The 24489-nt window shown below is 48.9% G+C and overlaps 1 protein-coding gene across 5 annotated transcripts in view; it reads right to left on the bottom strand.

Annotated features, from left to right (window-relative positions):
• Positions 1-9926: 9926 nt before the first annotated feature.
• MSRA (methionine sulfoxide reductase A) overlaps positions 9927-24489 on the bottom strand; it is a 374360-nt gene continuing 359797 nt past the window's right edge. For all 5 annotated transcript variants that reach the window (XM_043486557.1, XM_043486556.1, XM_043486560.1 and 2 more), the window contains one exon: positions 9927-10698. In XM_043486557.1, coding sequence (XP_043342492.1) covers positions 10534-10698 — 165 coding nt within the window. In that variant the 3' untranslated portion in view covers positions 9927-10533. The remainder of the gene's footprint in view (positions 10699-24489) is intronic.

Raw genomic sequence — 24489 nt, 5'->3', positions numbered from 1 at the left:
GGCATGGAAAAGTCTTACACAAGTATACAGATTCTACCATTTGTTATATTCCACTGTGTGAGGCCCTGGGTCTCTCCTCCCTCTCCCTTCTTCCTGCTCTTAGTGAAATGTGGCCAAAGAATGAACAGTTCTGAGAAGTCTGAAGTTTTGGAAATCATAGGCGGGGAGCCTGCAAACATCAGAGATTTCCCCTGGCAGATTCGTATCCTTGAAAATGGGAGTCATCTCTGTGGAGGATCAATCCTCAGTGAGTGGTGGATTCTGACCGCAGCCCATTGCTTCAAAAGCAAAAATGAGTAAGTGTTGCGGATTGACTTTTTTTCAAAGAATGTAGTAGAATATTTGCCCTGTATTGTTGTTTAGTCTCTTGGTTGTGTCTGACTCTTTTGTGACCCGATGTACTGTAGCCTGTCAGGCTCCTCTGTCCATGGGGATTCTCCAGGCAAGAATACTGGAGTGGGTTGCCATGCCCTCCTCCAGGGGATCTTCCCAACCCAGGGATCGAACCCAGGTCTTTGGCATTGTAGGCAGATTCTTTACCATCTGACCCACCAGGGAAGCCCAAGAATACTGGAGTGGGTAGCCTATCCCTTCTCTAGGGGGAATCTTCCTGACCCAAGAATTGAACCAGGGTCTCCTGCATTGCAGGAGGATTCTTTACCAGATGATCTACCAGGGAAGCCTTTTGACCCTACATGCCTATTATCTTTTTATATTATCTATATATTTTCTATTATTTAATTTTATATATTTTAATTATATTAATTATATTTATATAATCATTTTATAATTATAATTTATTTTAATTATATTAAATTTTAATTTATATTTATTTTAATATTTATGTTATTTATTTTTATACTTTATATTATTTATATTTTAATGTCATTTTGCCCCTATATGCCTGTTATATTTGCCCCTACATGCCTACTATTCACATTCATCAGGCATAAAAGAGAATACAAGGAGGTGGAAACCTGTGTGGTTAAATACGACCCTTTGCGGGTGGAAAGAAGCTGTTCTCCCAGGACGCGCACGGCTTGCTGTGTGGGTTCTGCGCCGCAGAGCAGATGTTCCTTTACTGAGGAAAGGAACGGCCTTTTGCTAAGTGCATGCAGTCCCGTGGAGAGTCCTCTCTTAAGCACTGGGCTGACAGTGACCATGAACTGGGGAATCCTAGAAGCATCAGGCCCTGAGGGCAGGGCACCAGGCCTGGCTGCATGGCAGAAGGTATTGTCTGAGCCCCAGTCCGCAAAATAATATTTTTGCAAAACTTCTCATTTGTCTGTAATACAGCCAGTCCAGCTTTTCTTGCAAGTCAAGGTTAAGTCCCTCCGTTACTTATGCCAGCAGTCTCCAGCTGTTTGGCGCCAGGGACCATTTTTGTAGAAGACAGTTTTTCCATGGACTGGGAGAGGGGATGGTCTGGGGATGGTTCAAGCGCATCACATTTATTGTGTACTTTATTTCTATTATTATTACATCAGGTCCATCTCAGATCATCAGGCATTAGATTCCAGAGGTTGGAGACCCCCTGACTTAGGCATAGTATGGCTTCCTAGACATTTGTTGATGAAATCTACAGGTGAATTTTGCCCAAGTCTTGCCATTAGGTCAAGAGCTGGTTGGCCAGAAGGCAGGGCAGAGCAGTCAGGTCTGGCTCCTCCTCCGTGGCTACCAGCCAAGTCCGAGCCTGAGCTGCCTGCCCCTGTCCCCAGGATCACAGTCTCAGATGGGGGAGGCGGGGCAGTTATTTTCTCCTAAGGTTCACTTTTCATCTTTCCACCACTTACCTTTTCCTTCTTTCTTTTGTTTTGGAATAAGATCTACCTTGGAGGTCACACATGGTGAAGAAAATCTTGACAGCCAGAACTTGACGAAGATAAAAGTGGACGAGCTAATTATTCACAATAATTTTGACAGTTGGTTCTACCTTAATGACATCGCTTTGCTGTTGCTCAAATCGCCTCTGAGCTTGGGTGTCAGGAAGGTACCCATCTGCCTTTCGGAGGTCACTGACATAGAGCGATGGAGGAACTGCTGGGTGACCGGGTGGGGTACTACTGGTGAGTGACTGTGGCCCACCCCGGGGTGGGGGTGGCACCCTGGCTGAGGTTTGCAGCGAGAAGCAGACTCTGGAGGCGCCGCTGGCCCTCGGAGGGCCGCCTGGTGGACCCGGGCACTTCTGGTTCTCTGTTAAGGTCCCACCAGGAACCTTCTTGTCTGCATGGAAGCCATCCTTTCTGGGCACCCATAGCAAGTTTCAGGTCCGTGTTGTGAGATAGGAACCCCGAACAGGGCCTCAGGGAAAACCCAGGCAAACGTATTCAGTGTCCTAAGGGTGACCTGGAGGAATCTGGAGGGACATACCAATAGGCAAAGGGGCTGGGCTCTGGGAAGAACACGCTGATGTCAGCCAGGGCAACTCTGTTAGAGTTGATGGAACCAGTTCTTCTCCCCTGTGATAAAGGGCTCTGTGGCTAAAATCTCAAACCACAGATCCAGGCCAAGGTAGAGGAGATTCACCAAATATAAAATCGTCCTTCTGGAGTCAACTCCTGCTGCTCGGTTCAGCTGACCCATACAGTGATGTCCTTCTGTTTTCCTTCTTGGCTAATGTGACTTTCCCCATAATCATCAGGGAAAGGAAAGACAGATTCCACCTGGTGCTGTTCTTGCAAGGAGGCACCCGAATGGCACTACATGGATCCCCACATGGTCCCAGAGCTCAGAGCTAGGTTAGATTTCTTCTTGGGAATTGCCCTTAGAAGCCTTTCAATAGCTTCAGAAAAAAAAAAAAAAAAATGGCCACCTTCCTCATGTAGGGTTCCTTATGCTTCACTTACCTCATTTTCACTGAAACTCCTCTAGGATCCAGGCAGTGTTGTAGGCTCCATGGGCTCAGCAACATACAAAGAGGAAACCATGCCCATCTTTGACAGTGGACATTCTAGGAGTTGGGCTCAGCTTGAGTGCATAGGCGGTGAACTCAGGGGCCCTGGTGTGAAGGCCATCTTTTTGTGCCATGGGTCCCAGGACAGAATTTGTCACTGTGGGTTCTCTTTAATCCTCATGGATTTGAATCAAACACCTCTTTAGGATCCTGTCTGGAACCTGGCACCCTTGGCAGGACCAGAAGACGTCTCTCTGAGGCTGAAATCAATAGAAACCCAGTCCCTGGAGCTCTTGATTCACAGAGAGTGGGTTCAAGTCTCCTGGATAACCCTCCTACCCCCTCCCCAGCCAGTCCAAATTCCGGTTGTTCCCTGGGCTGTGGAGCAGTTCCTTGTTGTGGAGGTGAAAAGACATGATGTGGGTGGGTCCACCAAAGGGACCACGCAGTGCTCAGGGTCCTTTCCCCATCTGCTTCTTTTTTGGGTCAGTCCCTAAGCGGAGTACAGAGACAGGGCTCCAGAAAGTCAACATCCAGCTGATCAAGTGGGAAACCTGCTTTGAGCTGATGCCTCTACTCACCAAGAGCATGCTGTGTGCCGGGGACCTTGAAGGTGGGAAGGATGCCTGCCAGGTAAAGCTGGGAGAGAGGCTGCCCCAGAAAGCTGGCCGACAGGGTGGGACACCTGGCTTCCCTCTTTCTCCTCTGAATAGGAGGTGGATTAAAACAACAGAAGCGTGTTCTCTCACAGATATCAGAAGTCCCAAATCAGGGCATTGGCGGGGCTCTGCTCCCTCTCGAGGGTCTAGGGGAGGATCCTTCTTTGCCTTTTCCAGTTTCTGGTTGTTGCAGGCATCCCTGGGTTTTCCTTAGCCTGCAGGTGCATCCTTCCGCTCTTCGCATCCATCTTCAGTGATGTAGGTGCATTATTCTAGTCTCTGCCTCTGTCTTAAAATGCCTTCTCTTCTGTGTCTCTCTTAAATTTTCTTTTTTCTTATAAAGACACCACTCGTTGGATTTAGAGCTCACCCTGAATCCAGAGTAATCCTCCCCAAAGAGCCTTAATTAGACTTGTAAAGACTCTATTTCCAAACAAGGTCACAGTGATGGGTACAAGGGGTTGGGACATGTATTTTGGGTGGACATTGCCAACCTGCTGCAGATAAGAAAGCGGGTCAGATGGCCTGCTCCCCTGTGTGTCTCCTCTGCTTTCTCTTCTTATAGGGTTGCCAGTCATTGGATCAGGGCCCACACTAATCCAGTGGGACTGCATCTTAAAGGAGCTAATTACATCCCCACAGATTCTATATCCAAATAAGGTCAAATCCTCAGGTTCCGGGTGGACGAGAATTTGGGAGGGCTGCTCTGTGACCAGATGGGGGCTGTGCGGGGTAGTGGTTGGGGCCGCGGGCTGCCTAAGCTTCCCTCCTGGCTCCCCTACTCCCTGCCTGGGCTCCCCTCTGGACCTGTGCCTTTTCAGATTTCCCCCGTCTGTAAAATGGGACAACTAAGGGTCTTTTTAGGATTTTCCAGGTGGCGCTAGTGGTAAAGAACTTGCCTGACAATGCAGGGGATATAAGAGACACGGGTTTGATCTCTGGGTGGGGAAGATCCCCTGGAGGAGGGCGCGGCAACCCACTCCAGTATTCTTGCCTGGAGAATCCCATGGACAGAGGAGCCTGGCGGGCTATGATCCGCAGAAGCACAAAGAGTCGGACAGGACTGAAGTGATGTAGCATGCACAAGAGTCTTCGTAGGACTGTTGTGAAGATAAAGTGAGTCATGTACAAAAGCATTTAGAAACACGTAGAGCGAAGGGGGCTCATGGCAGACAATGCAGACACCGTCTTCTCCATCCCCCGTCTCACATCTGCTCCGTGCTCAATGGCACACACAGTACTTCCACAAACACACCTCAGGGTTGTGAACTAGCCCTGGGAAGCAGGCCCACTTCAGATGGGAGAGGGAGGGCCAGGAGAGCTGACAGCCTTGCAGAGGGCACCCCAGGGAGGTAAATGACAGGCTCTGAGTTCTAACCAAAGCCTGATGACATCAGGGGGGAGAGCCATCTTTGGGGTTCCAGTAGAAATGGGGCTCCAAAATGCAGCAGCTCCACAAAGATTCAACAACCACAAAGATGCTGGGAGCTACTAGAGAGGGAGGCTTGCCACACATCACTGGTGTGTTTTACAGGGGTCACTTCCTTCCCTTCACACAGCAGTCCTATGGGAGAGGTACAGTGATCACCAGCATAAAGATGAGCCTCAAAACACTGAAGGAAAAATTCACAGTCTCTCAACTAAGTATTCATCCTGGGGTATGAATCAAGGTCTGTTTGGCTCCAGAAATTTAAGTTCTTAATTGTACATCTTTCAGCTTCCCAGGTGGTGCTGGTGGTAAAGAATCCACCTGCCAATGCAGGAAACCTCGGAGACATGGCTTTGCTCCCTGGGTCAGGAAGATCCCCTGGAAAAGGAAATGGCAACTCACTCCAGTGTTCTTGCCTGGAGAATCCCATGGGCAGAGGAGCCTGGCGGGCTACAGTCCATGGGGTTGCACAGAGTCAGCCACGAATGAAGTGACTTCCCACACATACATCTTTCACATAGATCCCCTTCATGCCTAGAGAAGCGAGTATTATTCTTCATTTTAAAGAGAGATCATGGGAATTTCCAATGACTCCAAAGAATTAGGTAAAGAACAGTTTAGTTCAAATTAAGTTGATGAACACAGCAATTTGTTCACAAAAACAATTCGGTTTTAAAAACTCAAACCCATATACTACTGGGGGGGTGTTTGTTTCGTATTTGGATTTTTGGCATGTCGTTAAAATGGTAATTCTTTTTGATTTTCCTGTGTGTCACTTAGTATTCTCAAAAATAAATCTTTGTAAGCTGTGAGACATGATGTACTGCTGGATCCTATTTCTGTAAAATAATAATGACTTGTCTATGTATTTGCAAATAGGAGGATGCAGAAAGTTACACTGGACTAAGGAGCTGCCTCTGCATGGTTGGAATTAGCAGTGTTGTTTATTTCACTTATTTTTTTGAGCACGCATAAAGAAAATGCCAGGGGTAGAGAAAGGTGTGCAGTGAAGAAGAAGTTCGCCATTTATAATTGTTCTCCTTTTCACTCCCCAGAGAAATCACTGTCAAAGTATTAAGTATATCTTACCTTTCATACACAATTGTGTATATTCTTATATATAAACTTACTTACTAATATTATTATGAGTATTCTTTATGTTCTTTTTCCATATCTCAGTTTTCTGATTTCTTATCAAGATGCATGATTCTTTAATAGAAATTGTAAAATGGTCCAAAAGCTTTGGGGGCATGAAAGTTTGTGTGTTCCTTCATCTTCATGTCAATGTGTCTGTTCCACCTGGGCTTTTTTGGGCAGTCTGTCTCATGATGCTTTAAGATTGGTTAATTGTTGAAAATTTGATGTTTTAAACCACAATCTAACATTTTGACATGATTTTTGTACTTTCTGCCTTCTGAGTATATAGTCTGTATGCCTGTTGTCTTCAACCAATGACCTATTGTAAAGCATAATGGATTTTTGGTTTGGGTTTTTCCTTTTTGCTATTGTGAACAACTCAGAGCAAAACGAAGCTTTTCCTAGGGAAATTGGAAGAATTCTGAAAAACCAAAAAGTGCTTAGAGGCAAAACAAATTTGGAAACCACTCCTTGGTACATCAAAATGAATGCATGTGACTGGACGATGATGGTGGATGTTTACTTTTTTGACCCAATTGTCATTCATCGGCATTGCTTTTGACTAAATTGCTTGCTCCCTTTTCTGAGAGTTGAAGAGCTGGGAGCACAGTCATGGTTGGAGAGCCAAATCAAAATTAAAAACATCCATCCATCCAGTGACACCATGCGCTTTGTGCCAGATGCCCACCCCTCAATAGGCTGTAAGAGCAACCTGCGGGCACACTTTCCACTTCCAAACAACTTTTCTCTCCTAGGGTGACAGTGGGGGGCCTCTGGTTTGCCAGAAAAAAAACAGGAAAAGCAAATGGTACCAACTGGGCATTGTCAGCTGGGGAGTGGGCTGTGGCCAGAAGAAACATCCTGGAGTGTACACACAGGTGTCTAGTTACCTGTCATGGATTGAGATGAAGACCAAGCTGTCAAAAAGGCCCTACAAGCATGAGCCAGACTCTGGGTACAGTTTGCTTCTATCATCCTGGGCCATCTTGGTACTGTATTTTCTGATGTTTCTATTATCCCCATGATTAAACACTGCATTGGCTCAAAACCAAGTGTCCTTCTCAGCCTTTGAAGTAAGTTCAAGGGTGGTTTGTAAGTTGCAAGGAGGGATTCTGATACAATTAGCCATGCCTGAAATAATCATATACCTATATGTGTGTGTTTATGCTCAGATGCTCAGTCGTGTCTGGCTCTTTGTGACCCCATGGACTGTAGCCCACCAGGCTCCTCTCTCCATGGAATTTTCCAGGCAAGAATATGGGAGCCGGTTGCCATTTCCTCCTCCAGGGGATCTTCCTGACCCAGGGATCAAACTTGCGTCCCTTGCATCTCCTACATTGGCAGGGGGATTCTTTGCACCACCTGGGAAGCCCCAATCATCTACCTATGTGAAGTGGTTGCTCAGTCATGTCCAACTCTTTGCAACCCCATGGGCCTACCACGCTCCTCCGTCCATGGGGTTTTCCAGGCAAGAGTACTGGAGTGGGTTGCTTCCCTTGTGGCTCAGCTGGTAAAGAATCCACCTGCAATGCGGGAGAACTGGGTTCAATCCCTGGGTTGGGAAGATCCTCTGGAGAAGGGAAAGGCTACCCACTCCAGTATTATGGCCTGGAGAATTTCATGGACTGTATAGGCCATAGGGTTGCAAAGAGTCAGACACAACTGAGAAACTTTTGTCTACCTACAGCAGTGCTTAAAATACAACCGGGACCCACTCAGAGGCCTGTGGCTCCCCTGGGAGCTGGAGGCAGATTACCGACTTGACCTTGAGCCCTCTCCAAGAGTTTGGATGGAACATCTTTCCACGGGGAGTGATCCAAGGAGCTCTGAAATAGAAAGCCTGTTCTTCTTCCCTCTCACAATCAGGTCTCTTCTACAGCTGCTTTCATTTTCCATTTCTTTTGCTCCTGCATGGAGAAACATTTCAACTCCGTGCTTCCTTCGCTCATAGCTCATCCCTGAGACCTACGGACTTGGTCTCCAGAAAGGTCCCTGCTCTTTACCTTCCTTTGTCTCCACTTGGCTCAGAGCCCCAGTAAATGCTGCTTCTGGCTCTCAGAGCCCATGAGTAACAATGCTGAGATTCAGGATCAGTGTATCACTGACGTAGACACGTCCTAGAGATGAGGTGGGAAAGAAACACACAGCTCATTGGGTTGTTTGCTTTTTTGTTACTGAGTTTCATGAGCTGTTTGGAAATTAAGCCCTTGTCGGTCCAATCATGGGTAGAAGACCTAAATAGATATTTCTTCAAAGATGACATACAGATGGCCAACAGGCACACGAAAAGATGTTCAACATCACTCATTAGTAGAGAAATGCAAATCAAAACTACAATGAGGAATTGGTTTTAACCAGTCAGAATGGCCGTTAATAAAATGTCTACAAATAACAAATGCTGGAGAGGGTGTGGAGAAAAGGGAACTCTCCCACATTGTTGGTGGGAATTAAATTGGTGAAGCCACTATGGAGAATATTATGGAAGTTCCTTAAAAAAATTAAAAATAGAGTTACCATATGACCCAGTAATCCCACTCCTGGGCACATATCTGGAGAGATCTCTAAATTTAAAAAGATATATGCACTTGCATGTCTATAACAGCACTATTTACAACAGCCAAGACATGGAAGCCACCTAAATGTCCACTGGCAGGTGAACAGATACAAAGATCTGGTACATATATACACAACAGAATATCACTCAGCCACAAAGAAGAATGAAATAGTTATTTGCAGCAACATGGATGGACCTGTAGATTATCGTACTAAGTGAAGTAAATCAGAAAGAGAAGGATAAACACCATATGATATCACTGGTATGTGGAATCTAAATGAACTTATTTACAAAACAGAAACAGACTCGAAGACATAGAAAACAAATTTATGGTTACCAAAGGGGAAAGGGGGTGGGGCAAGGGCAAATTAGAATACAAATTTTTAATCTTATTAACATGTCTTTAGAAGACTGAGCGTGGTCTGGCTCTTCCTAGCTCTCTGGGACACTTCTCCCTAATACCATCCTTGTTCACAACCATTCCAGCCCCAATGGCTTCTTCGTTCTCAAACACCACAAATTTCCCCCTGCCTTGGGCCATGTATACTTCCTGGTCTGTCTGGAAAGCTTTTCCTTCAAGCAGCCACAGTGGGGATGCTGAGAGTGATTAGGGATACCCACTCTACATAGGCATTCTTGATGCATTTAGGGTACAGCCAAATTCCAAGAGAAAGAAACAGGGTCTGTCCAAGGGGAACCGTGTTATATTTCTTCACTCACCTCCTGACCCCAGAATGCCGTTCTCTGTCCCAACCTGTGTGTTCATTTCTCCTTTGCATCATTCAGAGTATTCAGTCCTCAACTTACATTGCACCACCTCCCCTGACCCGCCCAGCTAAAACAGCTCTAAACACAGCTCCACAGCCCCCAGGCCCAACTTACTAGCTTATCTGATTTGCCATCTCCCCATCATTTGTGAGGACCAGAAATTATCTTACTTATTCATGGGTTTACCTGTTTATTGCATATGTTCTCCACCCCTTGTCCTCAATACAAAGACTCTTAAGGGCAGAGATTCCATGTGTGTATTCTCTACCTGGAATAGCCCCTGATGTGATGACTATAATAGGTGGATGGAAAACAGCTATTATTACTAAAGTTGCAAGGACCTAGAGCTATACATGTTTTCTAAAGATTGCAATCAGATTTCCCATTTGGGGGAAAATGATTCTTAGCCTTTGAGAGCTCTAAAATTTTTATAATACTTAGAAGTATCCTACCTAAACAAGTAAAAGACAGATGAGACATCAGTTTGTATTAGCAGATTGTAGATCTTTATTAGAACAAGCATATGCCATAGCTGTGAGCAAAGCGTTAAAATTTATCAAGCTAACTCACAGCTTTCCCCTGCCATGAAGAGGGCGAAAAAGAGAGAGAAAGCCGCTTATACATGTATAGGATAAGTTGAGCAAAGTATTTCAGTGAATGATTCATTGAGGCTATAAACGTCTGCAAATTTTAAGGCACTGAAGGGCAGGAGGACTTTTGAGGGGGCCGGCTGCGGTGACGGAAGCCCTGACCTCTGCCCCCCAACACATATTCTCCCAGCTTAGTTCCCTGACGTCCAGGGCAGGCACCCAAGCACAAAAGAGGTGAACACTGATTATTCATTATCCTCATTCAGACATCAAATGATCCAAAAATTTTCAATGCGGGCTCCTCCCGCCATAACTTTTTAGAAGATAAATTACATGTTATCATCTTGCCATGGCACTTCATGTAAATTACCCCTTAATAAACCAGATTTTTATGATTGCCTTTGTGCACTTCAAAAAGCCCCTGGCGTGAACCACAAAAGAACTCCCCGATTTGTTGGAAGCATTTTGGCTGTGACCTCGAGGGCTGACCATGTGGGGAGAAATTACTTTTTAATACCCAGGGGACAGGACACTCCGGTGCCCCCGAGGCCGCAGTACCCGTCGGGGTTCTTGCTCAGGTACTGCTGGTGGTAATCCTCCGCGTAGTAAAAGGTCTGTCCCTCCCGGATGTCCGTGGTGATCAGGCCGAAACCATGCTCCGACAGAACCTGTGGAGACAAAGGTGCCATCAGGACCAGAAGCCGGGGATCCTGGGAAGGAGGAGGGGCGGGGTCGGGACTGGAGGGGCGGGGTCGGACGGGAGGGGCGGGGTCAGACGGGAAGGGCGGGGTCGGGACGGGAGGGGCGGGGTCGGGACGGGAAGGGCGGGGTCGGACGGGAGGGGCAGACACGTGGCCGCAGTTCCCCGCTGCTGGGTTATCCTGGGCAAGCATCTCCCTCCCTGTGCTCGGGGGCCTGGGGTTTCAAATCTGAGGTTTAATTTGTTTGTTTTCTGATTCTGTCATTTACACTCTGTCCTCTATACTAGCTCTGCCCCCAGGGTGTCGGGAGCCCTTGTGTGGGCCCTCTGGCTGCCCTGGGAAGGAGGGGTCCCTCAGGGGACTCACTGCGGCTGCAGTGGGAAGGCAGTGTGGCCCCTCTGCCCCCGCACAGGATGGACAGAGCATGCCCCCCTCGCTGGTTGTGGTTCCGGGCAGCCGGGGCCCCGCCGGGATGCCCTGGAGGGCAGGGGCCACCTGGAGTCTGGGCTCTGCCCCTCCAGTCTGGAGCCTGGGGAGTGAAGTCAGGGGAGGATGTGGCCTGAGGGCCCGTCGGCTCCTCGCCGCCCTCTGTGACCCAGTTTAAGGCCTGGCGGCACCTGCTGCCAGGGAAAGGGACACAGTAAACACCAGTGGGGGAGGAGAGCCCAGCTATTTGGGGCAGGAGACGGATTAAGAAATAGACATTGTTCCCCGTGGATCTCCGCCTGTTTCCTCTCCCTTCTGGATTTCAGCTGTGCCCTAGTTCTTTCTTGGTACAGGCTGCTCGGGGTCTCTGAGCTCAAGGCCACAGAGACGCGACCTGGGTTCACACATTCCATTTTGGACGGGGGTGCGAGGCAGAATTCCAGCTTGTGTCTTTAGGAGGAAAGAGATCAGGATCTGACTGTTGTTGGTCCATTTAAGATGAAGTTCTTGAATTGGCCCAGCACAGGAAATCCAATTTAATTTTTGGCATGAGTCACTGAAGGGCTTTCCTGATGGCTCAGATGGTAAAGAATCCGCCTGCAATGCAGGAGATGCAGGTTCGGCCCCTGGGTTGGGAAGATCCCCTGGAGGAGGGCATGGCAACCCACTCCAGTGTTCTTGCCTGGAGAATCCCATGGACAGAGGAGCCTGGCGGGTTATGGTCCATAGGGTCGCCCAGAGTTGGGCACAATTGAAGCGACTTAGCAAGCACGCATGAGTCACTGATGCATTCTTCCCTGAGAGCCTTCACCTTTCTGCTGTATCTCCTGCCAGTCCTCTGAGCCAGAATGAGGCCAACAGAGGATCTGATGCCGGGCAGGTGCAGGAGGTAATGGAAGGTGCCTCACCAAGGCTTGCGGTTTGGACCCCGCAGCTCAGAGGCAGGCAGTTTCTTTACAAGGGTTAGAATGGAGAATGGGGAGCCATTCTGACTTTGGGACAATCTTTTGTAAACAAGCAATTATCGAGGGTTTACCACGTGCCACACTCTGTGTTAAGTTCAGCTTCACAACTGCCATCTGAAGGGTGTAACTATTATTATTGCCGGTATTTAGGTGTGTGTCCAGCACTGCGCTCTGGCCCCTGTGTCCTCAGCGTGCCCTGCTATTGCACAGGCTGCAAGTTGAAAGTGAAAGTATTAGTCGCTCAGTCGTGTCCGACTCTTGGTGACCCTATGGACAATAGCCCGCCAGGCTCCTCTGTCCATGGGATCCTCCAGGCAAGAATACTGGAGTGGGTAGCCATTCCCTTCTCCAGGGATCTTTCCAACCCAGGAATTGAACTCCGGCCTCCTGTATTAACATACAGATTCTTCACCACCTGAGCCACCAGGCAAGCTGTGGCTGCAAGTCGGGAACTGCATTTCCCAGATCCGACCGCCAGCGGCCCCAGTCTAGATCCCACCAATGGGAGATGTGCACATGACCCCTGGCAGGTAAATCCAAGGAGAAGCCACCATCTGCCAGGTATAGCGGTGAGGATGGGCACAGAGCCGACCCGGGGCTCCGTCAGCTCCTCCTGAGAACCATGGGCTCTTGTGCTGAGGACATTACAGTCATCACAGTGATTCTAGCAATTTCTGTCACTTTTTGGCATCCCCAGATCCAGAAGTGCTGTTCCCTGACCTTCACTCCAACAGCCTTTCAGATCATTCTGGAGGCACCAAATTCTCTTCGGAAAGCCACCCCCCTTAACACATCTCGAACATGTTCTGTTTCTGTGATGAACCCCAGCCAGTGAACATGGCCTTTGGTGCCAGAACAGTTTGCAGGAACCAAAACCTCCCTGCGCATCAAGACCAGGGCGCTGGTCAACCATCCTGGTCAGACTTCGAGTCAAGAGCGGCCTCGTCGTGAGTGCAGAGCACAGCGGTGCCCACCCGTGTGTGGTCCCAGGCGTTTACCTCCATGTCACGGAGGTTTGCCTGCGAAGGACCACTGACGGGCGGCTGGCTTTGCATCATGTGGTGGCTGTGGCCAGGGGACACTCTGGGGTACGGGGCGCGTGCTGTGCTCAGGCGCCACTTAAGAGCTTGTGAGAGAGAACGATGTGGGGCTGGGACCTGACGAGCCTGGCCCAGGTTCAGAGAACCAGAGAGCTTCTAGGACTGACTTCAAATATTGATACTAATGTCCTGTCTCTTGTAGCCGGAGCCAAGTACCAAGTCAAAGGCTGGACTCTGAGGGTCCCAGACTTACGAGCAGAGTTCACGCCCTCGGCAGTCTGAAGCTCAGCCACAATGGCCCGATTTTGATGCGGGGACCCTGGTCCCCACTCAGGAGGTCCTAAGCTCCGACACGAGTCCCCGTGTGCCGAGGTGACCTTAAATTCTGACCTGGCACCTTTCCCTGCCAAGGCCACGATGGACCGCTCTGGATGAGAGTCGGCTTGCTCTGAGATCCTCAGATCTCAGCCCCGGGCTGTCCCCGCTCACTCCCCATCCTGGCTCATCCTCTCTGTGGGTCACCTCCTCACTCACCACCCGCCGGGCGTGGGCCCCTCTCCCTCACAAACGGCCACCCTCCTGTTACAAACAAGGACAACCTTCATAAGGCCCTGGAGCTCACAGCCGCCTTCTCCAGAAGCTTCTTTTCCCAAAGGCGCGGAGCCGGCCGCAATGAGCGCTATGGCCCAGGCTCTGAGCGACCCCTATCCACCACCACCCAGGGTGCAGAGGCCTTCAGCAGCCGCAGGGAGGAGGTGTGGGGAGGGGCCGGCAGTACCAAGCTCCGCCACAAGGTGGCAGACACCACACTCTCCTTTGCGGGGAGAACCTGGGAATAAATGGCGGTGAAAACCCACCGGAGACAGAACCGCATGCTGCCCTCCTGCACTTCCCGTTAGACTCGTCTACTCTGGGGTGCAGGTCACCCCCGTGCACTGGGCCAGCGGCCTCTGAGCTGGAGCCTCACTTAGCACAGGGCTATCCTCAACCTCCATCCGAAACTGGGGCGTGAGGACAAAATTGCACAAAAGATACTGGATGGGAACACAGAGCAAGTAGGGAAACGAGAAACCCTGCCTCGCCCCTGTTCGCCCTCCTTCCCAGAGCCCTGGCCCTCTGCTTCCTCAGCTGCATCCTTAACAAGAGCAAGTCACTGCCCCCAGCCCCTCCCAGGGCCTGCCTCCTCTGAGGGGCGCGCACACACACACGCACGAACACACACACATGTGCACACACACGGACACACACTGGAGGGGTGCACACACACACGGACACATGCACACACAGGCACACACACAGACACACAAACGCACACAGACACACACCAACACACGGACACACACACAGACACACAAACGCACACAGACACACACCAACACACAGACACACAGACACACACCAACACACGGACACACATACACACATACACACACGCACCCGAGAGCATAGTCAGTGTGCTCTCATGAGCATCCAAGGTCAGGCACAGACGCACCCAGCACCTGGCACTTGCTGACTTCCTGGCAGGCCTGGCCCACTTTCCCATCAACGCCCAGCCTGGGGGCAAGGAGCCCACCGTCTCGCCCTCGGCAGGCAGGCCCCCACCTCCACTCCCTCCCACGCACGCCCTACTTCTATGGCTGCGCCGCAGTCTCTGTGGGGCAGGAAAGAGAGGCTGGGGTCGGGGGTGCTCACAGCGCTGGGGCGGAGCTCCCTGCCCGCCGCGGGCAGCTCCCGCCCCGGCCTGCAGAGGAGGCAGCCGGCCATTCCCTTACAGATGTTCTGCCAGTGGGAGTGTCCTGGCCCGACCTGGCCCGAAAGATAGGGCCCGACCTATCTTTCCAGTGCTGCCGGCAGGAAGCCTTTCTTTTAACAAAATGAGTGAACACAAGACCACTCTGCTTCTGCAGCCTGCTAACGAGCTCACTGTCAGCTCTGATTCTCCCAGCGTCTGGGGCTACTCGGCCTACTGTGAGGGAAAGACAGGCTCTGACGCCACCCTGGAGGCCTGCCTGGGGCCGCAGCAGTGCAAGCGCTCCAGAGCACCCACAGGCGGGGCCTGCCGAGGACAGAAACCGCGGCCGAGAAGCGGCCTCAGTCCCAAGTCCCTGTCCCAGTATCTCCAAAGGGCTTCTCCACACACTCCAGTCCCCGAAGAGGAAACAATCATTTCTATTATTTCTCAGTGGAGGACAGTAAAGCCCAGGGAGAGAGGAGGCCTGTCCACAGCCACTCACAGCTGAGCTCTGATGAGAACCTGTTGTTGAGTCAGCAAGTTGTGTCTGACTCTTCTGGATTCCATGGACTGCTGCACGCCAGGCTTCCCTGTCCCTCGCCATCTCCCGGAGTTTGCCCAAGTTCATGTCCATTGAATCAGTGATGCCATCCAACCATCTCCTTTTCTTCTCCCCCTCTCCTCCTCTCAGTCTTTCCCACCATCAGGGTATTTTCCAGTGAGCCAGCTGTTTGAACCAGGGGGCCAAAGTATTGTAGCTTCAGCTTCAGGATTTTGGAATACTCCTTCCAAAGAGTATTCAGGGTTGGTTCAGATAAGAACAGATTCAGATGAGAACCTGTTCCCTGACTATTTCCAGCACTGCTGCAAGAACACCTCAGCCAGATGAAGGTGCTACTCCCAGCCCCTTAGGAGTTATTTTTAAATCTCCAAGAGAGACCTAGGCGCCCATACTTGGATCACATCCTCCCCACCCTTTTCAGTCAGTCAGTCTGTCAGTTCAGTCACTCAGTCGTGTCCGACTCTTCATGCTGCGGACCCCATGAATCGCAGCACGCCAGGCCTCCCTGTCCATCACCAACTCCTGGAGTTTACTCAAACTCATGTCCATCGAGTCGGTGATGCCATCCACCCTTTTCACATCCCTGCAACTCAAAAACATGCAACATATTTCTTGGTCATCTCACTTATTTTTTTTTTTTAAATTGTGGTAAAGTCCACATAACTTCAAGTTCTCCATCTTAACCATTTTTAGGTGTATCTTAATTTCAATCACAGTTTAAAGACCCAGTGAGAAATGGCTCTGTTGCCAGTGACAAAGTCCCCAGGAAGGAAAGAAGGTACCTGCAGTTCAAACCTCATCAGATGCATGTTTTAAAGCCTCAGGAAGCCTGATCCAAGCAAACCCCACCTCCTCCACCCACCAAAGGAATTCAGCCATGTGTTCGGTTTTGATGTAATTATTTGGAACATGTAAGTGTGTTTCATGTTATGATCACCTTCAAAAGATATTTTCATGGGAAGAGATTAGTGTCCTAGAAGTGAAATCCAGTTTTTGATACTGAGCTCACAGGAAATTAGGGGCTGACTTTTAACAAATCAACCAGAGACTGCTGCCTAAGGCCAATCAGCTCTGCCTTAGATAGAGAAAAAGGCTCTGGGCGGGACCGAGAGACGCAGAGGTCGGCCTGAACTCCGCCCTCTAGTGGCGGCAAGGAGCATGTACAGGCACAGCCCCTCCTTGGTTCCTACTTTCCTGAACGGAGAGCCCTTCAGCTTCTTCCAGATCTCATTCCATCGACTCCTGTGCTGTTTTCATCCTGCACACACGTGCGTGCACACACACCATGCACGTTTAACAAGCTCGGTCAATGCCAATGCCCAAGTCAGCAGTTTTAGTCCACCAGCAGCTTTGGGCTGGCCGGATTGCCATCAATCAAAACTTGGCGGGGGTGGGGGTGGGGGGAAGGATATAAAGTGACTGGCACGGCTTTTAAATAAAACCACCATGAAGAAGAACACCGTCTCTTCTGAACTGAGCGGAGGCACGCGTGTTTGCGGTTTAGCGCCGCACAAGTGCTGGTGCGCGGGGGGACCAGGTGTGCCGTTGCCCGCAGTGGTTCAGCTTCATCCGCAAGGAGGAGCGGACAGGCTGACCGCCTCCAACATCAGACAGGACCCTGGAGTGACGGGGCTCTAGGTCCCGGAAGCACGGACACCCCCATCGGTCAGTGACCGTCAGCACTCGCAAGGGCGAGTGGAAGATCCTGGGAGAGCAACGACGCGCCACGGACAGGGAGGATGCTCCACGGGGCTGAAGCCTTCACGAGACCCGGCCAGAGCTGCCCTGACCCTTCCCGGCTCCGGGAAACTAGGGGAGTCACAGAAGACCAAGAGGTGACACAGTTAGATCTAATTCGGTCCATGTGCCAAACCGGCGTATGCAAATGGTGGCCTCTGGATGCGAGGACTCTGGCTTCTTAGAACAGCTGGGCCATCTCTGTGCTCTCTCCTCCAGACTTTGCCGTTGGGTCGCACTGTTTGTGGTTTCGTTATCTAGTCCTCTCTGTCCCCCTCACCCTCGAGGTGAACCGCGAGTGTCTTCTAACCGGCAAGGAGGTTTGTCTTGGTTTGCGACACAAACCAAGTCTCTGCGGAGGCGGGTATAGGGAAGGAGTTCAGTTTAGCCAGGAAGGAGTCAGAGCTTTCCCCTTGGCCCTCAGAGTGTCGACAACGGGTGAGAAGTGCAAAATCCGGCCGCCTCCCCAGACCTACTGAATCAGGATCTGTGTCTTAAAATCCTCTCCAGCTGATGCACGTGCATAGACTTGAAAACATCTACTCTAGAGGATAAGCTTGGCAGACTGTGAACATGGTCACCAATGTCACTCCTGATGCCGAGTCGCCCATGTGACTTGCCCCGATCACTAGGGTGCAAGTGGAAGGGACCCTTGGCATTTGTGGGCACAAGCCCTCCAGCACCGCGGCGTGAGCTAGAGGGCGTGGCACCCCACTCCAGTGTTCTTGCCTGGAGAATCCCATGGATGGTGGAGCCTGGCGAGCTACAGTCCATGTGGTCCCAAAGAGTCGGACACGACTGAGCGACTAACAGTTTGACTTTCACTCCGCCACGGCAGCCAGCACTGCTGCAGCTGGCCCTGGTGTGAGGGCAGTGACCACCGGGAGCAGAGTCTCCACAGAATATTTCATTTCCTCTATCACGGACCCTGGTCTTCCCTGGTTTGGGGTGTGAGGCTGAAAGATCCAGGAAGACAGACACGCAAGCCCATCGTGTGACTTTCCCGCAAACAAAGTTTTTGAAACTCTCCAGTTTCATTTAATAAACTAATTTCAGCGATCGTGGTGTGGTGGCCTGCGCTAGACACTGGGAACAGAGAGGTGAACAAGACGATCTCTAGGGCGGGAATCATGACAGGCACGGGAGCAATGACACTCGAAGTGCCCTCTATGTACGTAGTAGATGCTGGCGAGGCAGGACTGAGGCGGAAAAGTTCCCTGAGTTCAAGGAGTTTATGGTTTAGACAGGGACGAGGATGGGGTGGCCTGGGGGTGCGGAGCAATGGTTAACGCCCCTCATGGTGACAAAATGGGAGCCCTGCCCACAGGCTCGGGAGTGCAGAGGACCACCATTCACCATTGAGAGGTCAGGGTTCTGCTAGAAGGGATGGGTCATACATGTGTGTGAAGACAGAGGGAAGGACGTGCTGGAATACCAGAGGTGCAGAGTCTACTGCGGCCGCTGAGGAGGGCCAAACCAACCCACTGCGAAAGGGTTCCTGAAGGAGTGGAGGTGCATGGAGGGAGGGGTCACAAAGCTTCTGTGAAGGGCGCTGGAGGGCCTAGATGGGGTGGAAGGAATCGGAACGGGACTCAGCTGAACCGCAGGAAGAGACAAAAGCAGACTGGGGGGTGGTTGGGGGGAGGGATGCCCCTGGTGGTCCAGTGGCTATGACTCTGCTCCTCCAATGCAGGGGCCCAGGCTCAATCCCTGGTCAGGGAACTAGATCTCGTATGCTGCAATTAAAGATCCCACATGCCACAACTAAGACCCCACGCAGTCAATTAAATGAATAAATATTTTCTAAAACTGTCTTTTAAAAAAGCAGACAGAGAAAGAGACCTTCAGAGCCATCGAGTTTCTGGTCTACTTTTTTCCGCTCACTCCCACTGCAGGTAACCCAGCCACATACTCTGTCCAGCCACGGCCCTGTGGCCACAGAGACACGCAGGGACGCCCTGCAGGATGAAGGCACTAGCCCGAGCCCAGGCAAAGCTGCCGGGCCTTTCAGGTTCACCTGCCTGGCTGCAGCCACGGCTTCAAGGCAGACTGAGCTTCCCCCCCACTCGTTGTCCTCCTTCGCCTCCCTGCACCTCACAAGTTCCAAGCACCATTTCCTGACTCCTTCCTTCTTTGCTTTGTGCATTGAAAGGAGGAGCCACATAGCAGGTTGGCCTGGGTGCAGCCCTGGCAGGGAAAGGGAAGGCTGAGTTGAGTGGTCAGGCTGCAACCCCAGGGAGGGGCCCAGGGCCGTGCAGCTGAAATTTGCCCCCGCCCACCGGCTCTGGTTTCTGCACTGCCTCCTCCACCCATGAGGTTGCTGTTCACTCGCTCAGTTGTGTCCGACTCTTTGAGACCCCAAGGACTGCAGCACATCAGGCTTCCCTGTCCTTCACCAACTCCCAGAGTCTGCTCAAATTCATGTCCATTGAGTTGGTGATGCCATCTAACCATCTCATCCTCTGTCACCCTCTTCTCTTGCCTTCAATCTTTCCCAGCATCAGAGTCTTTTCCGATGAGTAGGCTCTTCGCATCAGGTGGCCAAAGGATTGAAGCTTCAGCTTCAACATCAGTCCTTTCAATGAATATTCAGGGTTGATTTCCTTTAGGATGGACTGGTTGGATCTCCCTGCAGTCCAAGGGACTCTCAAGAGTCTTCTCCAGCACCACAGTTCAAAAGCATCAATTCTTCAGTGTTCAGCTGCCTTTATGGTCCAACTCTCACATCAGTACATGACTACTGGAAAAACCATAGCTTTGATTATATAAACCTTTGTCAGCAAAATGATGTCTCTGCTTTTTAATATGCTATCTAGGTTGGTCATAGTTTTTCTTCCAAGCAGCAAGCATCTCTTAATTTCATGGCTGCAGTCACCGTCTGCAATGATTTTGGAGCCCAAGAAAATAAAGTCTGTCACTGTTTCCATTGTTTCTCCCCCTGCTTGCCATGAAGTGATGGGACCAGATGCCATGATCTTAGTTTTTTGAATACTGAGTTTTAAGCCAGCTTTTTCACTCTCCTCTTTCACCTGTGAGGTCACTGACATCAATCACACATTCAAGGACTGCTGGTTTCTCTTTCCTTTTGAATCTGCTGGGTTCAAAAAGGAATTCAAGTGACTTTTCCTATATGAGTTTTCCTTTCATGGCTTTTCATTTTACAGGAAATGGATCTCTCTCCCTCTCCTTTCTGTCTCTCCTCTGAATCTCTCTCTCTCTCTCCCCTGAATATATCTCTAAGGGTTATCATCTGCTTTTTCATATCTGAACTCAATTAAAGACAACCTCTGTTTTTGTTATATCCTTAGTGTTTGGTTTACAAAAGCATCCACTTGTCACTTTTCAAGGAAGTCAAGGACACTGGCTTTTACCTTGTGGATGAAATGCAAATTTCATTAAAAGGAAAAAATCCTTCATTCTGAAAGGTTGAATAGAAAAGAACTTAAAGCAAAATGCCAGCTGCTTAAGTTTAGAACATTGAGTTCAGCAAAGCAGAGGGACTTTTCTGCACACCACCATTTCTCATTTATGTATGAGCTTCAGGGATTCAGAGTGAGAGGAAAGAATATTCATCACAGTTTGCACTGCAGACAGTGCAGCCAACCACCCTGATTTGTCCAGGCCCAGGGGTCTCTGGGCTTCCCTGAGACCCAGTGGTAAAGAAGCCACCTGTCAATGCAGGAGACGTGGGTTCCATCCCTGGGTCGGGAAGATCCCCAGGAGAAGGAAATGGCAACCCACTCCAGTACTCTTGTCTGGAGAATCCCATGGACAGAGGAGCCTGGTGGGCTACAGTCCATGGGGTGGCAGAGAGCTGGATACAACTTAGCAACTAACTAACCAACCAACCAGGGGCTCCTCAGACTGTGGGGTAGTCAGTGTTAAATAGAAAAGTCTAGGGTCAGCTGGGCTGGCTGGTCACTAGAATTGTAAAATGTATAAAGAAATTTGCATCAATTACACCGCAAGCGCTGGGCAGCTTGTTTCACCCGCCTGGGCCTCTGTTTCCCCAACTGTAAAGCAAGAGGATTTAACTAGGAGATTACTCTCCAGTCTGTCTTTGAATTGTGTGTTCCCGAGCCTTTTCTAAACTGTGCTTCCTTTTTTTCATTTTGAAGTTGACATCTCAGTGGTTTTTAGCATAGTCTCAGAGCTGTGCAACCATGACCAATATTTTTCAATTCTGTTCTTCACACTGGACAGTTCCAATTAACTTAGCTTCATTTGTTCATTCTCTCTTCTGCCAACTCAACCCCTTTAGTGATTTCTTTTTCGCTTATCATACCTCTAAATTTCTATTTAGTTCTCTTTTCAATATAATTTCTATCTCCTTGTTAATATTCTTTATTTGGTGAGCACTGGTCTTATATTTTCATTTTTTTTTTTCAAGTTATGTTTATTTAGTTGTGGCTGTGCTGGGTCTTCATCTCTGTGTGGACTTTTCCCTAGTTGCAGTGAGCAGGGGGCTGTTCTCTGGCAGTGATGTGCAGGCTTCTCACTGCGGTGGTTTCTCTTGCGCACAGGCTCCGTGGCTGTGGCACCCAGGCTTGGCTCCGAGGTATGCGGGATCTTCCTGGGTCAGGAATTGAACCCATGTCTTCTACATTGGCAGGTGGATTCTTTACCACTGAGCCACCAGGGAAGTCCTCCTTTCATGTCATGGTTTCCTCAGGCCTTTGAGCATATTTATAACAGCAAATTTAAAGTCTTCATCTAGTGAGTCTTCCATGTTTTTTTGTCCCATATCTTTTCCTGAAAACTAGCCATTTACATCAGTATGGTGGTAACTGAAAACCAGACGACCCTCGCTCTGGGTTTGTTGCTGCTGCTGCTGCTCACTGACCTCTTAGACTTTAATGACTGGGCACAGAGTTCCTTACAGGTTGGGAAGCAATGAGATGTCTACCCTTTGGCCTTGCGTGTGTGTTGGAGCAAACACAGCTTCAACATGACAGGGGTTTTAAGTTCTGCCTTTCTTCTCTCTCTCTCCTCTTGCAGAGCTTTGAGGTCAGCCAGAGGTGAGTGAGCAGGGCATTCTCAGATGTAGACACACCACGGTCTGGCCATCCATTCAACAACTGAGGGACATCTGGGTTGTTTTCAGTTCGGGGCTATCATAAATAATGCTGCTCCAAACATTCGAGCGTAAGTTTTGTATTAACATAAGTCTGCATTCTCTTAGGTATTGTAAAAACCTGTGAGTGGGCGGGGCTGCTGGGTCACGTGGCAAGTGTACATGAACTTGATGAGAAAGTCCCAAAGCGTTTTCCAGACTGGTCGTACCACTCTGCATTCCCACCAGCGATGTTTGTGAGGTCCTACTGCTCCGCATCTTGTCAGCCCCTGGTACTGCCATTATTTTTTAATTTAGCCATTCTGACTGGTGGGTAGCAGTCTTCCAGTGCAGTTGTAATTGGCATTTCCCTAATGACCAATAACATTAAGCATATTTTAATGTTCTTATCTGCCTTCTGTGTATCTTCTGTGGTGAAGTGTCTGTTGCAATCTTTCACCCATTTTTTAAACTGATTTATTTGTTCCTGTTGTTGAGTTTTTGAGGATTCTTTATATATTCCAAAATTGAGTTTCGATTCCAAGTGCACAGCCTCTGCCCTGAAGTTCTGCTATGCTCCCACTGAGCATCTTGGCTCTCTATCTGAAAGGTGCTGTTTCACATTTTATTTGCATATGGTATCTACATCTCTCTATATAAATATATACCCACACACACACAGCTCCTGAAGCAAGTTTCTTTTGCAATTTAGTGCAAGAAACATTTATTATGCCCTTTTGAAGGCACTGTACAAGGTCCCAGGGGACCACAACTGACTCACATATGGCCCCAGCAACTGGTGAACCTTCATTTTTAAGAAATTTGTCTTAGGTTGGGTTAAATTAAGAAATATGTAAAAATGACTGCATGTAATAAATCAGCTTTGTTGGTATAAAATTATTTGTTCAGACAAACAGTTGAAACACGTTCATTATGACTTTATAAAAGCTACTTATTACCATCAGAAAATCTTTTCTTTATTCACAGTCAGAAATATTCCTCTGTAGAGCCCCTTACCAAAAGCAGCATATATTCTGAAAGAATGCAGTTTGCATTAAAAGATTTCTGCCTCAATTTTAAATGGATACTCCTGGATTCTCAGCTCATGAAACGTGATGAAAGCCAAGTCATGTTCTCTTCAAAGACAAGTACACTCACTCTGCACACCTTAGCACACACCTTTTCCCTACTGAGGAGTGGCATCCATGCAAAAGCTCAGAAGAATGTTTTACATCACTGTGGTATGACTATCTATCTGCAGAACCGCTGGAAGAATCCTCTCAAACACAGAGAAAATTAACTTTTCAACAGTAACTTAAAAAGCAATTGCAATTTCTTAAAATCCTCTTACATTGAGTTTAAAAAAAAAATGAGACTTAGCAATTTTATTGTTTCTTTATTCACTGATTAAGACAATAAAAGTTGTGCTCATTTCAATATTAAGAAATTAAAACCTCCCTTGAGACTTTCTCTGCCCTGGAGTAGGTTACATCTGTCAACTGCAAACAGGCTGGCCAGCTTGCAAGCAGAAATTCTCCCCAGGGCTGCAATATGTATAACCTCACACTGTATTGTCTAGGGCTAAGAATGAAATGATTGGGCTTTTTTTTTTTATTATCAAAGGAAACTAAAAATAGGACTATGAAGTAAAATAAAAGCTCTAAGAGGAAATGCATTTAAGATATATTTTACTTTAATGCTTTTGCTTCCAGCCTCGCATGGCAGAGAATATATGATGATGCTAAAGGAAGAAAGAAAAGAAGCTTTTGTTGGTTTCCTCTAAGGCTTAAAGTTGACACAGTGCAAGTAAAGGGGAAGATGGCCACAAAGGCTGTTCCCTGTGACACTGTCGGTGTGCAGCCCAGAGGCTGGACGTGATGAGCCGACGCCGTCTCCTCGTTTCCGGCAATAGCATCTCAACTCCTACGCTGCCATCGTGGGAGGACCCTCGCCTCTTCAGTGCTCCTAGCTGCTAGCACAATCACAAAGGAACAAATGACACCTGAGTGGAGATAAGACGGAGGGGTCTGGATTAATGAAGACTCCATTCAGGCTGTTTAAGCTTCTTAGCCATTGCTAAGTACAGTCAGGGTTGTTTTTCTTTTTTTTCAAAAGAAGAAAGGAAGGGAAAGAAGGAGAGATAAAAGGAACAGAAACATTAAAAAAAAGAAGGAATCCAAAACAGGCTATGGGTGTTCTTTGCCGAAGCATAATTTTAATTTTCTTTAAGGCTTAGAACCAGT

Source organism: Cervus canadensis, chromosome 14 (genome assembly GCF_019320065.1).
Source record: "Cervus canadensis isolate Bull #8, Minnesota chromosome 14, ASM1932006v1, whole genome shotgun sequence".
NCBI classification, from domain to species: Eukaryota; Metazoa; Chordata; class Mammalia; order Artiodactyla; family Cervidae; genus Cervus; species Cervus canadensis.
This window is presented reverse-complemented; position numbering and strand designations above follow the sequence as displayed.